This window comes from Montipora capricornis, chromosome 6 (assembly GCF_036669925.1).
Source record: "Montipora capricornis isolate CH-2021 chromosome 6, ASM3666992v2, whole genome shotgun sequence".
NCBI classification, from domain to species: domain Eukaryota; kingdom Metazoa; phylum Cnidaria; class Anthozoa; order Scleractinia; family Acroporidae; genus Montipora; species Montipora capricornis.
In genome coordinates, this window is record NC_090888.1 from 38626385 (window position 1) to 38641384 (window position 15000).

The 15000-nt window shown below is 38.9% G+C and overlaps 1 protein-coding gene across 1 annotated transcript in view; it reads right to left on the reverse strand.

Annotated features, from left to right (window-relative positions):
- The window catches only part of LOC138052075 (leucine-rich repeat-containing protein 23-like), a 66933-nt gene that overhangs the window by 16562 nt on the left and 35371 nt on the right, over nucleotides 1–15000 (reverse strand). Inside the window, exons 5-7 of the mRNA XM_068898436.1 lie at nucleotides 2824–2917; nucleotides 2100–2233; nucleotides 805–941 (exon numbers count right to left, since the gene is read on the reverse strand). Of these exons, the coding sequence (XP_068754537.1) occupies nucleotides 805–941; nucleotides 2100–2233; nucleotides 2824–2917 (365 nt within the window). The remainder of the gene's footprint in view (nucleotides 1–804; nucleotides 942–2099; nucleotides 2234–2823; nucleotides 2918–15000) is intronic.

Sequence of the window (15000 nt, forward strand, 5' to 3'; positions counted from 1 at the left end):
CCACCTATTAATGCAGAGGAAGATCATCTGTTTGCCTCCTGGAGTCTTTGAGAAGACTGGCATTTACAGAAAGAAGTGGAGGCAGGTTTAATTTTTGGCCAATTTGATTTGGGAAAGGTGGTTGAATGAGTGCATCCCAACTCTCCAACAACGAGATAAATGGCAAAGGGTGCTGCCTAATATCCAACCCAATGCCTTGGTTCTGCTTGTTAAGGACAACACCCCCAGGGGGCATTGGACTCTCGGCAGAGTGTTCGAGACGTACCTGTACAGACTCTGAAGATCAAGACCTAGGACGCTATTTATGTTCTTCCTATACAAAAGTTGTGCTTGCGTGAGAATGAGTTTAACTGTTGGGACGTTCTATGTGATTTTCTCAAGGCAGCCAGGATATTCGGAACAAATCTAATTTAAACATCAGATATGAAATCACCCAAAACCTGTTACGTTTTTTGATAGGGACCTGATTGCTGGTCATGTGACCTCTTTTTTTCCATGTGACTAGCTTGTTCACCATTTGAGTTAAATCTGTGCCTATCCCCATCAACCTCGTATGGGATATAATGACATAGCAAGTGATCAGCCTTGAGCTGGCTAATAATAGCTCAGTTTGAAGAGAGTACAGCTCAATCACGTGGTCAAAGGTGATGATAGTTTCTTTCAGTTGTTCTTGAGAATTTCACAAATCACAGCTTGGCAATTAGAGATTGCATGCCAAATCTAAAAGCCAAGCTTTTAATTACAAAAGTAGGTGTGTGATTTGTTTTTCTTGAGATACTCATTTTGGGTACCTTTTGTTTATACCTCAAATTGATATATTGAAGATTTTTCATGTTTTCTGAAAAACCATCCAGTTTCTCAATTTGGTTGTCACGGAGATGGAGCTTGGTAAGGTGTTCTAATCTATCCAGCCCTTCAAGAGTCCGTATGGTGTTAGAGGCCTAAAAACAAAGAAAGTGTAAATAAATAACCTGGTATGAATGCAAGAACTCGACATCTTTTCTAAAAGGAAGACCTTCTCTTGGATAATCATGCAATCTAGTTTGTATGAACAAAAACCTTTCTGTTATGAAAGCACTATGTCCCAAAGAAGGTCAGTTAACTCGTTATGTAGGCAACACTGGAGCAAGTGACCCAACCAAAAATATTCCGGGAGATAAAATTATTGAAACAAACACACAGACATTTTCATTAACCATTGAAACAGTTTTAGATTTTTAGCAGATTGGCTGAAAATACAGGCTTATTTTGGCCAGTAGGCATTACATAGGTACGCTATTACATGTACACATGCCACATTAGTAACACCCAATCAAGTTTAAATAACTATGACCTTTCCAGACACTGTCATTGCCAGGGTGATTAAGGAAGATGACATTCCGAGACTTATAAAATCAAATGCTACAGATGGCATGCATAGAATACAGCCTACGACAGGCAAGTAGGACTTCTGACTACTGATCAAAATCCTGTTGATCTGGCCTCAGTTCTTCAAACAGTGTATAACGCTATCCACCGGATAAATCACGATCTAGCGGATAAACACTAGCGAAAGCAATTGAGTTATCCAGTGGATAGTGATTTATTTAGTGAATAGCGCTATCCACCCTTCGAACAACTGGGGCCTGACCTTGACAAAGCCAGGGATGGGTATGGGTTCAATACCATGTTGACACCAAACACGCTTTGCTTTGCTGCAGTTCTTTGAATGATTGACATATGTGAAATAGTTTGTAACATTAATTAACCCCTTATAAAACGTTTTCCACTTCATTGGTCAGTCATGGAACAAACCCTGCACGGGGGATCCAGGATTTTCCTTAGGAGGGGTACACCACTAAGGAATGCACCCCCTGCATTCTCTCCCTAGATCCGCCCCTGCCCTGGCAGGTTTTGCCATCTTTCAAGGCACATACAGAGAAGGTTTTAGGGAAAAAGGTTCTTGCAATAAGATAAAGAAAAAATGTTTGGGAAAGCGGATTATTGAAGTGTAGACGTTTCTTGAGGTGAAAGCCATTTTAAAGCCCCCCCTGGAGGCACACTTTTGTTGTTGTGGAAGCTGTTTGTTTCCCTCTGTGAACTTAATAATAGTACTTTACCATGTAAAGTTCTTTGAGGTTTGGAAGATTAGACAATCCCATAGTAGTCATCAGCTTGTTACCACGCAGCTCCAATACTTTCAGTCTCCCTAACTTGACAGGTTTAAAGCCACTAACCTCTATTATCTCATTGACTGGCCAAGCAAGAAAAAAAGAAATAAGTCAAAGGACATCATGATACTTTTCGTACACTTCATTATTAATTAGTACTTCAAAGTTAATTCCACCACATCTCCATAGTACAAGGCTGACAGTCTTTGGAGTCCTTTCCTCGTTGGAAATTTACTGGTTCCTGCTTCAATAATTATTATTCCTGTTTACATTTCGCTGTATACTTGTAATAGGATTTGGTCAGCCCTCTCTTCTTGCCTGGAAACATATATGGGGCCCATTCCTAAATTAAGTTACTCAGTTCACACCTTGACTGCCACAATAGTTGCAATCTCATCACATAACTACGTCAACCATATCTATGTCTAAATTATAAAGTGGGGTCAAATTACCATCTGTTGTTTGTGATGGTTACATGAAGATGACATCATAGTGGTCATGCTGCTGTCCCTTTTTAAATTGAATTCTGTGTCAACACAAACATTTTCATGTCTTAATTATATGGCCAATGATCACTTGCGAGACTGAACATTAGTAAATGTATAAATTGCCAATCTATGTTGCTGCCCTACAGTAAAAGAGTTGTTTTTAAGTAAACCAATAGAATACTTACATGAAAGATTTAACTGTTCCAGTAGAGGGTGATTAATACCTTCTGTGTCCATTATTTTGTTATTTGCAAAACTTGCAATTTGAAAATATGGGAGCTGTTATAAGAGAAACAAAAGGTGGTGTATACAAAGGTGTTGCGTATTATGGGTCTTACAGTGTATTACAACGTGTCTCCATGTTTCACAAAACAGGCTCATCGCACATTTCTATTTCTTCTGCACAGCTACAATATAGAATCAACTGCTATTGCCAAATGGAAATATATGCAAATGTACAGGTTATGCTCTAATGTTGTGCAAAAATCTCCACTCACACAACAAAACACTGAACACCTGTTGGTCTTACCTTCTGGAAAGAGTACTGAGTTGTGTAATTTTCACTGGAAACATTAAGAGACAACTTGTAAAATAACGAGCATTTTTCAAATTTATGACCTGTTATAGTTGCCTCTGTCACTTGTTTGGTCATCTTTGAGGACATGCAGAGTCAAAAGTTTTTGTTCCACAAAATTAGCATATATTAGGGAGGCCATTGACATTACCCCAAGAAATTCAACAATGCAAATCTTCATCAATACTAATAATAATAATGATAATGATAATGATGATGTTCCTCTGTCATTTCCTTACTGTCATTTCCTTACATTTTCCCATTTCCTTACACAAAAATTGTCATTTCCTTCCAGTAAGGCAATGGCATTGTCATTTCCTTACTCGTAAGGATATGACAACGTCATTTCCTTACCACAAATTGCATTCAACTTACACTGTCATTTCTTCACAAGAACATTTTCTCTCTTTGATGGGGAATCGGTACCAAGGACAATATTGGCAACGTTTTATCTAAGTGTAACAGTTTCCGAAAGGAATTAGCCTTGTTCAGAGCTTCCCCTTAAAATTATGGCCCCCAGCAGATCACTAGCAAGAGAGCCGCTACACCACTAAGACAAGAGGAGGGGAATGGGCCAGGGTAACACTTGCGGGGGGCTTTATCGACACCCTAACCAGGTAAGCACATGGAGGAAACTATAAACTCGGTGAGTACACTAGGTTTTTTTAAATTTAGGACTACCCTTTTATTTTCTTAGACCCAGCGAAAATGAATATGGGTAACTGCAGCCTAATTATTATGCCAATAAAGCTATTTGTTTCAAAGTAAAAAGTATCAGAACGTATTTGTAATACAATTGCAAACCTTCTTTAAATAAAGTTATTACATTTACATTTATTACATAGTTCGAGTTCCCACAGCTTAATGACGAATGAGTATTGTTAAATTCACTAAAGATCAAACATTTGCTGTCATGTTTAAAATGTAGATTTCAAAGACTTCGTTTTTGTTTTATATTTAATGAAGCAGCTGTGATAGTATGAGTATCATTGTGATGATTTATATTTGACGATTCTCAGTGGATTTAAATTGCTTTATATTCAGAAATTTGCGCTCTAAAAATCATACTTAGTGTGCGCACTTTGATAAATTTAAAACAAGGTATGATTATTCCCTGATGTTATGAAAATTTGTATTTACACTTTTTGGTTTTTAACATCGTTTGTCTACAACAGATCTGTCCATGCTAGTTCCTTTAGAACATCTGTTTTTTTCTTTATGGAAAAAATTACTTTCAAGGGCTAGAAATATAAAAATGTCTTCCTATTACACGAATAGAAGAGAATTAACGAAACTTTCAATAGACTAAGGCCCGGTTCAGGGACTACTCGAACGGACAGAGGTTTTGAGTTCAACCTGCTTCACACGGGACTGCTCTGGACATAAATAAATGAGCGACCTTCGCTAAATTAAATATTTTCACAAGATTAGAAACAACATAAAAAGTTGGTCACTTTTTTTTTTATCTAACACCTCGCGCGCATGAGAGCTTTCAACTTAAGACTGCCCTATGCCGAGCGCAACAGATTTTATGATTTCCGAAATCAATGTAATCTTGCCGATTGGCCCTGGAATACGATGTGTCAATTCTGCCCTAGTTTCATCATTTTGTTTCCACGAATTATGTTATGTTGTGTATACCATTTTTTTTGGCCGCTTGTAATGGCCCTTTATTCAAGGGGCAAAATAACCGCAAACCCTTTCCTCTCCGTTTGATGCCCAACCCAGAAAGCAAAGATTGCCGAAAATCACACAAGCGAGCCAGTTAGCAGGCTATGCACTGCATTTTGAGAGAAATTCTCGAGACGTGTGGGAATCCTGTATCCACCACTTTCCCTGAACCTTATTTAGAATAAAGCCGCAATGAGACTACATTTAAGCAAGTTTAATTTGAAGAACTTCTTGGATAGAAGATGTCGTACCGTGTGATGATTTGCATATTATTTCTTATTAAAAGGCGAATTTCAACATCATGGACAAGGACCTATCAAAAAATATTGAGGCCTGGAAGCTTTGTTACGCCGGGCCAACGAAATGGAGAATGATGCCATTGAGCTATTAGGCATGCCACCAACCAAAATAACATCACAAGGGCTTGACGATAAGGATTTGCGATTTTCCAGCTTGATGTTAACAACCATATTATGGAGGAGTCCATTTGAAGAAGCTTGAAATTCATTCAGTATGTAGCCTTCAAATTGACCAGAAAGAAGCTAGAGACAAATATTGTGCATGTTGATGAAATAGTGATGTGCGCAGTCCACTTCTTGCATGACTTGCAAAATATGCCGCTGGCCCCAACTATCATGCCATCTTTAAGTATTGCTAAGAATGCATACATACTCTATAAAGACGGTATGAAAACAAAGATTATTCAGGAAATTAAGAAATGAAAGTCCCTGCTAAAGTGAATAGCAAAAAAAAAAAAAAAAAAAAACCAATAGCACTGGGTTCAAAAAGGAGACAGTCAAAGAGTTGACTCAAATGCAACAAGACCAGCCAGGTCCCGAAACTCATACTGCTGAGTCTACGGAAAGCAAGTGGGATTTTGACAATGGGGCAAAAGAATCAAGTCGATTCATAGAGAGAGATCCTGTAAGCAACGGCAGGTCGCAAAAATATCAAAAAATTAAACAAAAAAGGCAAACAAAAATAGGAGAAAGAAAGAAAGACTAAAGTTGAGTAAAGAGGGAGATTTAGGGGGGGGGGGACCAGGTAACCCACGTAAATAATACGTAAATCCTGGCAACAACGAGTGGGGGTGGTAACCCCATGACACCTTCCTGTAACTTTTACATTTGAGTAGGGCATTTATAACGATGACTGTGATTTGTCTGCTAGGGTAACCAACCCCTGGGGAGTGCCCCACATTGAACAGTATTGTTTGCACCAATGTCTCATGGTAGTATGTGGAAATGAACAAGAGATAAAGAAATGACAAAAAAACCAAGCAAGTAAGTTTTATCCGTATCCTGGCAACAATGAGTCGAGTTGGTTACTCGATGATACCCCCTATGACTTTGAGATGACACTCATTGAAAGTTTTTTTTAATCAGTGCCCTCCTTCAAACGACAGGATGATATACCCTTGTAACAAGAGACAAGGGGAGACCAGGGAACCATAACGAGATACGATGACATATGACCACGAACAAAGGTTCACAGCACAATTTTGCGCCGATAAAAGTTGGTTTGAGGCCTTGGCGGGCGTTAAATGGAAATCAAACCTCGACTTAACGAACATTTATGTTCTCTTTATAACGAACGATATTCTTGAGCCCATTTATAGTAAAATGTGTGGAAAAGAGCCTACATACAACAAAACCCTGCTAATTCTTCCAGTCTTTAACCTTTTGGCACCTCCTTAAGTTGACATTCTACTGCATAAACTCCAGTTTAACTGGCCACTGTGGAAATCTTATTTCGTAAAGGCAAACTTCCTGTTTGCATATATAAAGTTTCATTTCTGCTTTCTGGTTTCTTCCCGAAAAAGACAAAAGGCGTTTGTTAACTTGGTTGGAGTATATTTCAGTAAGATGCCACGCCCACCTCATTGGGAGGGGGAGGTCAAATTTATCCAGAGCCAGTTTGATGGGGGCGCAGGTTCTTTCAAATTCTTTCCATGCCATTGTAACAACTAGGCAAATTTCTTATTCACTGTCAAACAATTACAAGGAAGGCCATTTTTTTATTATTTTAGAGTACATTTAGTTCCCAGTTGCTTCAGGAAGATTGTTTTTAGAGAGGCATAGTTTTTTCATCGACGTTATACTAATAAGGATTCCAAAATAAGACTTTTGCACACAAAAAAAGATCTTCCTGGCCATGATATTCGTAAAATTGTCATTTCCTTACCTAAATGGAGACCAAAAATGATCACTAAACATTCAGAGTTTAAAAGGAGGCCACAATATGGAACCAAAGCTTGGGTTTTGTTCCAGGAATACTAATTATAGTGTTTAACACAAGATTCTCTTTCAGAGAGTAAACTTATCACTCAACACAGGAATCGTCATTTCCTTACAGTTTTTACAGGAAACACAAGTCCTCTTTCATTGTTTTCAAACCATTTCTTTACATCAAAAGCCAGTTTTCTTTGCACGTGCTTAAGATGTATATGTCGGGTCTTCAACACCTAGGATGGTGGAATGATTTAGTAAAATTCGAACAACGTATAGGGATTTGTATTTGTGAGGTTTGTTTGGAGCATAATCGAGGACTAGAACGTGCCCTATATTGCAGCAGGAGTTTATTAATGGCAGTAATGACTTATGTGTCAGAGAATATCATAGATATAGACAAGAACTAGCCCTACAATTATAGTAAGGTCTGAGTACCTGAGCACTCATTAGAAAAAAAAATTAATGAATCTAAAGTTGGCCAAAAATCGACTAAAAATGTCATCTCCTTACCTCTGAAAGTAGAAAAAAAAATTGGTAAAAATTGGTAAAACCACAAAAATGTCTAATTTTCTAATAGCAGTTTTCTTTGCATTTAGCCGTTGTTTAAAACTTGCTGAAATTGTTTATCATCAAATTTGTGATAAATTCTGAAGTAAAAGACGACTTCTTGGCAATTGTTGTTTCCTTACTTATCGAACATTTGGTCTTTACTCTTTCGTTACTTTTGTAAAACTTTGCGCAATTGCCCGAAAACTTGTAGCCCACATCAATAGCTGGAATGTCAGAAAATCCCACGTATTATTATCTATTTTCGACCCTTCTAGAGACATTTAACCTAAAAAAAGGCAAGTCAGAGCTCAAGTTGATTTCGAAACATGTACGAAACACTATGCTTAGACTCAAAATTTTTTTCCGTCAAAAAAGAACTTTTCTATTGCAAAGGTGATAACGTGGGGAATAAAAACAAGCCTGTGAGGAATGATTTTATTATCCATCAATCAAATTTTCAAAAATCTAGCAAATTTTTTTCCCTACATTCCCCAACTTTTGTCATTACCTTACCTTCTGCGATATTCAGCATGTCGTCCTTCAGTGCCAATCAGGGCCCAGTTACTGTTCTTTTAACACGGACAACATTGACACTACAAGTGCACTTTGTGAAAAAACCAGAGCGTTGTTGCACGAAATAAACGTTTTATAAACGATTTAATATCTATCATGAGCAAAGTAAGGAAACATTATAATGATAATGATAAATAATAGTGGCGAGTAATGAGGACGTCTTTTTGTAACTCTTGTTAAAAGTGGCCCATCACAAAAGCAAGCCCCTCTTCAGAGCATCAAAGCCCATTCATACAACACTTTTTGTGCTGGGCAACATCTTTTGGAACCCCACAGAACCGTTTGGTGTCTCTGAATAAGACTAAATGAACTTTCATTTTCAAGTTTATTTGGATTTTGTTTCAACGTAACATTACAAGATGACAGGCAAGAGAAACTCAGCAGAACAAATAGCTAACAAGCAATCTAAACCCGCTTAAAAGTGGACTGAAGCAATGAATACGAGGCTTTTGGAATGTAAAGGACAAGCTAAGGATTGTGTACAGTCGAAGGACCCTCCAAGGAAGGCAAATGGGAAAAAGCATGGCTATAGCGGAGCTCCGCGCGTCCCGAAAGCGTGCGTGCGAGCGCGTGAGGAGCACCATTGTTAAGCAAATATGGTAACCCATTGACACGAGAAAATTTGGTTTTATAGCCATGACGTCATGAACGTCCGTACGTACGTCCACCCCTCCATGTATGCCAATGTGACTAGTATCATGCTAGTTTACAGCATGCATCTTTGATATTGAACATCCATGTTTTGATTAATTGACACCTGTCAAAACAAGGTTTCTGCTGACCAGTATCATGTGTCCATATTGTGGGCTCAAGCTTAGAGCTCACCGAGGTCAGCTGTTTTTTCTGCAGTTGACCGCTGACCAGGTACTGGTTTTCAATTGGAGTGCAGGCTCAACCTAGGTTAACTCAGTCACCTAAAAATAAGCAAGGCTGCATTTTTCGCGCGCTTTCTGTGGCTTGACCCGGCTAAATGGCCCTGCTACATCAACTGTAGTTCTTACACAGTCAACGCTTTTCGTGTTCAGGTGGAAAACGATTTGGAAAATGTTTTCTTTCTGCCTTCTCGCTGGTTTCAATCCAGTTTGACATATCACGATAGCTGTGGTCCACACTGGCGACTACGCAGTTATCAAGCATTGGAGGGATATAAACTTAAAGCTGAGTATTTATTTTTAATTTGCTTAGAGCTGCTTTTTTCTCTGTATTGCAATTTTTAACAACAGTAAAGCAGCGCTGTACATCGCGACTGAAAGATATTTTCGAGGAAAAGTTTGGAATGTTTAAGACCGACAAAGCAATGCTCGCGCAGCGCTGTACATCATTGCTGAAACGCTTCGGCTAAACGATAATTGTATGTAAAAGTTTGCAATGATTAACAACATGAAAGCAATGCTTAAGCAGCTTTGTGCATCTTAATTTGCCTCAAGGTCAGGGCTATATATACATGTAACCGAAAGATATCTATAATCAACAGCTGTACGTACATAAGGTATATAATAAAGGTAAAACACTTGGGACTGCTCAATCCAGTCTTGAAGGTTTATAAAAATTCAACTCGAGTCAAAAATACATTCTCATTAAAAATTCAAACCTCATACTATATGACCAGAGCTTACAAGCCCAACACATTCATCAATCCAAAAAAGTTTCAAGGTCAAGGGGAATCGACGCCAGCAAAGTACACCACAATTATTTCCCATTTTCAGTCGAAATGAAACAATAGTTGGCGACTCCCTTCAGCGACCCCTGATAAGAAGACCCACAATTGGGAACCATTGTGCCCATTGACCACTAGCGGGTCGCTACGCGATCTTCCAACGGTTTGGGTAACGCGTGTTGTGAACAAAGTATCATTCGATGGCTCTCGAAGCAAATCTTTGCAGAGTTTGGCGGCCCTTGAATCCTCTTCAGTGTACAAGTGGCTCGAATGAAGAAGACGAATGGGTAGCGGAGGTATCTTCCGGGATCTACCTGGAATTTCGAGGCGATCAAAGCCTTGGGAGGAATTTACGGCTCTTTTTCTTCGATGATTCCATTCGGATTCCAAAAATCACCAAAATCGCTCTTAATCAACCCAGAAACCGTACCAAAGTCAAAGAAACACAAGACAGAAGCAAAGTAACGTATTTTCTATTTTAAGTCGTAGATATTTTTCAGAACTTTGAGAAAAACCGTTTTTCCCCGTACAAATCCTTATATCTCTACTCTAGAATAATATAGTACAGTACAGATACTCATATGTCAAGCTTGGGCTAGCTATGGAGACCCATGAAATGATCACAGAACTGCATTGTATTAAATCAGATAGCTGTGTGAACAATTTCATCTTTCCTGACGGCTGTAATTATAAAGAATTCCGCTCGCATCATGATCAGTTCCAACAACAAAGCTCTCTGGGTAGCTTGCCTGTAACTCCTCCACTATGCAAAATATCTTTTATTGATATTCTTGATAATTTTGCTTGTACCCATTTTTTGATTGATCGGCCTGTTGTTGGTGGCCATTAAATTAAAAGGCTTCTCAAGGTACCTTTCCTTAGACTGAGATGGAAAAAACCTCTCACAACATGCGACTCCATCCCTACAGTATTGAAGCAACGCGAAGCTGTTAAACCAGCTTGCTAGCAACACATCTGCAACAAAAGGGTCGCTAACGGTACTTGAGCAGTGTTGATGAGTCGCAAAAGTAGCACTGCTAAAAGTTCTTTGTTTCAATGGAAGCATGTGCATGGCCCTGCTGCAGCGCTTAAGTGTCTCTGAGATGTTTAACGTGCAGTCATTTTATGAAACTCCTTCAGCACTATCGATGCAGCCATTGTCCAATGCTTGTCAGTCACAAAAGCAGCGCTACTAAATAGCTGTTTGTTTCAAGTGCAGCATGTGCATGGTCCTGCTCCAGCATTTAAGTGACATTGAGATGTCTCTGAGATGTCTTACGTGCAGTCATTTTTGAAAGCAAACATACTTAGATAATTTATAACCCGCACGGTTAATCTTACTCTTTGTTAGCAGAATAGGTTGCTCAGTTATTCTTATTGCTGTTACCTGGGCCTTTTTGATGATCGAAAAATGCAAAAACTGCTACCCTGTTGTTGACTTGTTTTGACACGACGACATTCTTGCAAAACCTCGTACTAAATGACGATGGTATCACGTTTTTCCCGCCAAAATGACGCTGGTTTGCACACGCTCACTGTTGTTCATTGAGAAAATCTTGTACTGAGTCTCGTAGTCGTTCTCGTCCAAGAATCTAAAGCTCTCTAATAGTAAAGGAAGAAAGAAACACCACGGGTGTCCTCGATATTAGTTGACCAGAAAAAAGAAAATGAGAGAGTAATGAGGAAGTTCAGACCAACAAGGATAAAGTATGAATCTGCATTGATCCCAGAGACTTGAACACTGCATTGAAATGAGTACATCACCCCATGATCACCATTGAGGAAGTCGCAAACAAGCTATCTGATGCAGCCACGTTCACAACGTTAGATGCCTGCAGTGGTTACTAGCAGCTGCCAATGGATGAGGAGAGCTCTAAACTACTGACCTTTAACACACCCTGGGGAAGATATCGTTTCACAAGAATCCCATTTGTTATTGCCCCAGCACCAAAAATCTACCAAAGAGGAATGGAAAGGCTGTTTGAATGAGTTCTTGTTGATATTATTGTGGATGATTTCTTGAGACATGGCAGAGATGAACAAGAGATCAATGAGAAACTAAAAATGGTACTGGAGTGTAGTCGTCAAGTTGGACTGAAGTTCAACCCAGCGAAACTGAAGGTAAGTGTAGGTAAAGTAAATTATGTTGGCCACATGCTCACATCACAGAGACTAAGACCTGATCCTAAAAAGGTCAAGGCCATCATTAATATGCCGCCAATAACAGACAAGGAGGGTGTACAGAAATTCTTAGGAACTGTGAACTATCTTGAAAAATGTATTGAGCATAAGGCAGACCTTCAAGGTCCAATTTCTGAATTGACCCAAAAGGACAAAGCATTTGCATGGGAAACACCACAGAAAGCTCAAAGAAGTTATCAGCAGCTCACCTGTTCTTTCATACTTTGACAACAACAAGCCAACTATTCTGAATGTTGATGCTAGCAGCACTGGCCTAATAGCTGCTGTAATGCAAAATGGTAAACCGATTGCCTATGGATCAAGGACGCTGACTGAATCGGATAGAAGATATGCTAATATCGAAAGTGAAATGCTTGCCACTGCTTGGGGGGGGGGAAGGGGGTGTCCAAACAAGTGCCAACGAAACTTACAGAGTTGTTATGGAGTACGTATTAAAGGACGATGAACTTGCATGATGAACTTGCACGAGATTACTGAAGTTTCCGAGAAGAATTAAGCGTTGAAGATGGACTGCTATTTAAGTCTGACAGAATCGTGGTGCCAAGTGCAATAAGAGCTAAGGTACTAGACGAGATTCATGGTGACCATATGGGTGAATCCAAGAGTTTAGCATTTGCCAGAGACTATGAGTCTTCGCCAGCTATGACTTCCCAGGTCAAGGACCAAGTTCGTTTCTGTGGAATCTGGAATGCTTTCAGGAAGCAGCAAAAAGAAACTCTCAAACCACAAGGGATACGTGGACGTCCATGGCAAATTGTTGGTACTGACCTCTTTGAGTATGGAGGACACACCTTTTTAGTAGTGACTGACTTCTATTCCAAATACTTTGAACTTGAACTTTTGCGACAAAACACTGCCACATGCTTAATAACAATGTAAAGCAGATCTTTGCAAGGTACGGTATTCCTCAAGAAGTAGTAAGTGATAATGGATCTCAGTACACTAACACAAGAGACCTATTTGATAGCACACACCAGTTTAAGGAATATTGCACGTGAATGGGGATTCCAACAAACAACCAGCTCTCTTGAATATCCACAATCCAACAGTGCAGCCGAGACGACAGTACAGACAGCAAAATAATCCTAAAAAGAACAGAAGCAGATGGAAAAGATCTTTTTGAAGGTCTCCTCAAATACCGAAACACACCATTTCAGGATATTGGCCTTTCCCCGGCACAGCTGCTGATGGGCCATAGAACCACACTTCCAACCCTTCAACGTCTTCTACTACCTCAGCCAATTGGCCTAAACTGGGGCCTGCAAAGATGCAGTGGTGTATGGTTAATTTAGCACTAAAGAAAAGAAAAGAGAAAAGTCCGTCCTTCTTACATTGGACTTACATTGCGCTTTTCATGATGTTCGAATGTGTATGCAGTGAATACCCAAACCTGGGTTATCTTCACTATAGGTGGTAACAATTACCACTGGACCATGGAAACAAGGTAATAGTGTATTTATTCCAAAATGGCTAAGCATTTTGTTTTTCGCTGATCGATGAATATTTTTGCTAAGTGCTTGAGAAAGGAAACGCTAATAGAACGGTTTGAGATTCAAGCGAAGTGTGGTTAGAGAAACTACTGAAATGACTCATTGAAACATGAGATGAGAGATGTGAAAACATCTGTCTAAGCCGACCGACCTTGCGTGCAGTGGTGAACACAACGTCACTTTGCTGTGTGTACGAGAAGCAAGGAAGACCAACCTTCCTGTTTGTACTTTGGTAGTTCAAATGAAATACAAGTATCTCGACACATTGAATGCAGAACTTGAAAATATTCTGTTCATTTATTTAGTCTGTAATTCCAGAAGTACACCAGCTTCTGTAGGATGGTCAAAGCAAATGAATCCACAACATGAGAATCGAATATTTTAAATATACCATTTGTCGTAACATAACTTCTCAAAGTAATGCACCCAATTGTCAAAATAAAAGATTTGTAATTCTCTCCTCAAATTCTGGAAAGCACTCAACAAAGACATACAGTATGCAAAATTTATTTTGCAATTTCCATGTACATTATCAGTATAACGTGGACTGTATTGAATCTGAAAAGGTGTGTTGAACGCCATGACGTGTGCTTGACTATGACTGTTAACATTAAATATACATGTACATTCAGACTATTTACCAAGTCTGTGGGGAAAGTAATTAATTTTCTGTCATAATGATATATAAAAGCACATAATGACATAGCTGCACATTGACCAGCAGCATTTGATCCAAGTACTAAAACATCACCTTGATAGTAAGGAGCATGTACACTAAAAAAATTGTTTTACTGGTGGCCCTGCTAAAGTTGATCTTACGATACGCAATGTGGTGGACCAGACTTTTAAATACATTCTTTGATAAATCCTACCAGGTATTCATGATTTCTGTATTGAATTTAACTTTCACTTTGCGTTTACATGTACCTGTTCTACCACGCTTTGGAAAGGTGCTACATATCACATGCTTTTGATTTAAAAGCACACCTGCTGTAATATTGTTTATGAGCAAGTGATCTCCTAGTAATACGATGAAATGTGGATCACCTCGGCACATTTTTAATCAAATATGTTCGAGCTTTCCTCCTTTTTCTGCTTTTATAAAACAGACGTCTCAACCCTGCTCAGTTCTCGGTCACGTCTATGTCAATGCACAAGCAAACCACAACTAAAGTAAACAAACTTTGATCAAGACCTGGATTTCGCCTTTGGAATCAAGTATTTTTTTACCATTAACAATCACAGATAACTATGCAGCTTTTTTTTTAACTACATCACAATTATTTTCTAAAGAGCTGATCGTAGTCTCCACTGACATCAAATGCTGTAAACTAAAAGGATATATAAGACCATCACTAGTAAGCTGTTTAACAATAAAAAACAAGCAGTAGATAAAAGTTATCTTCGTGGTCAAT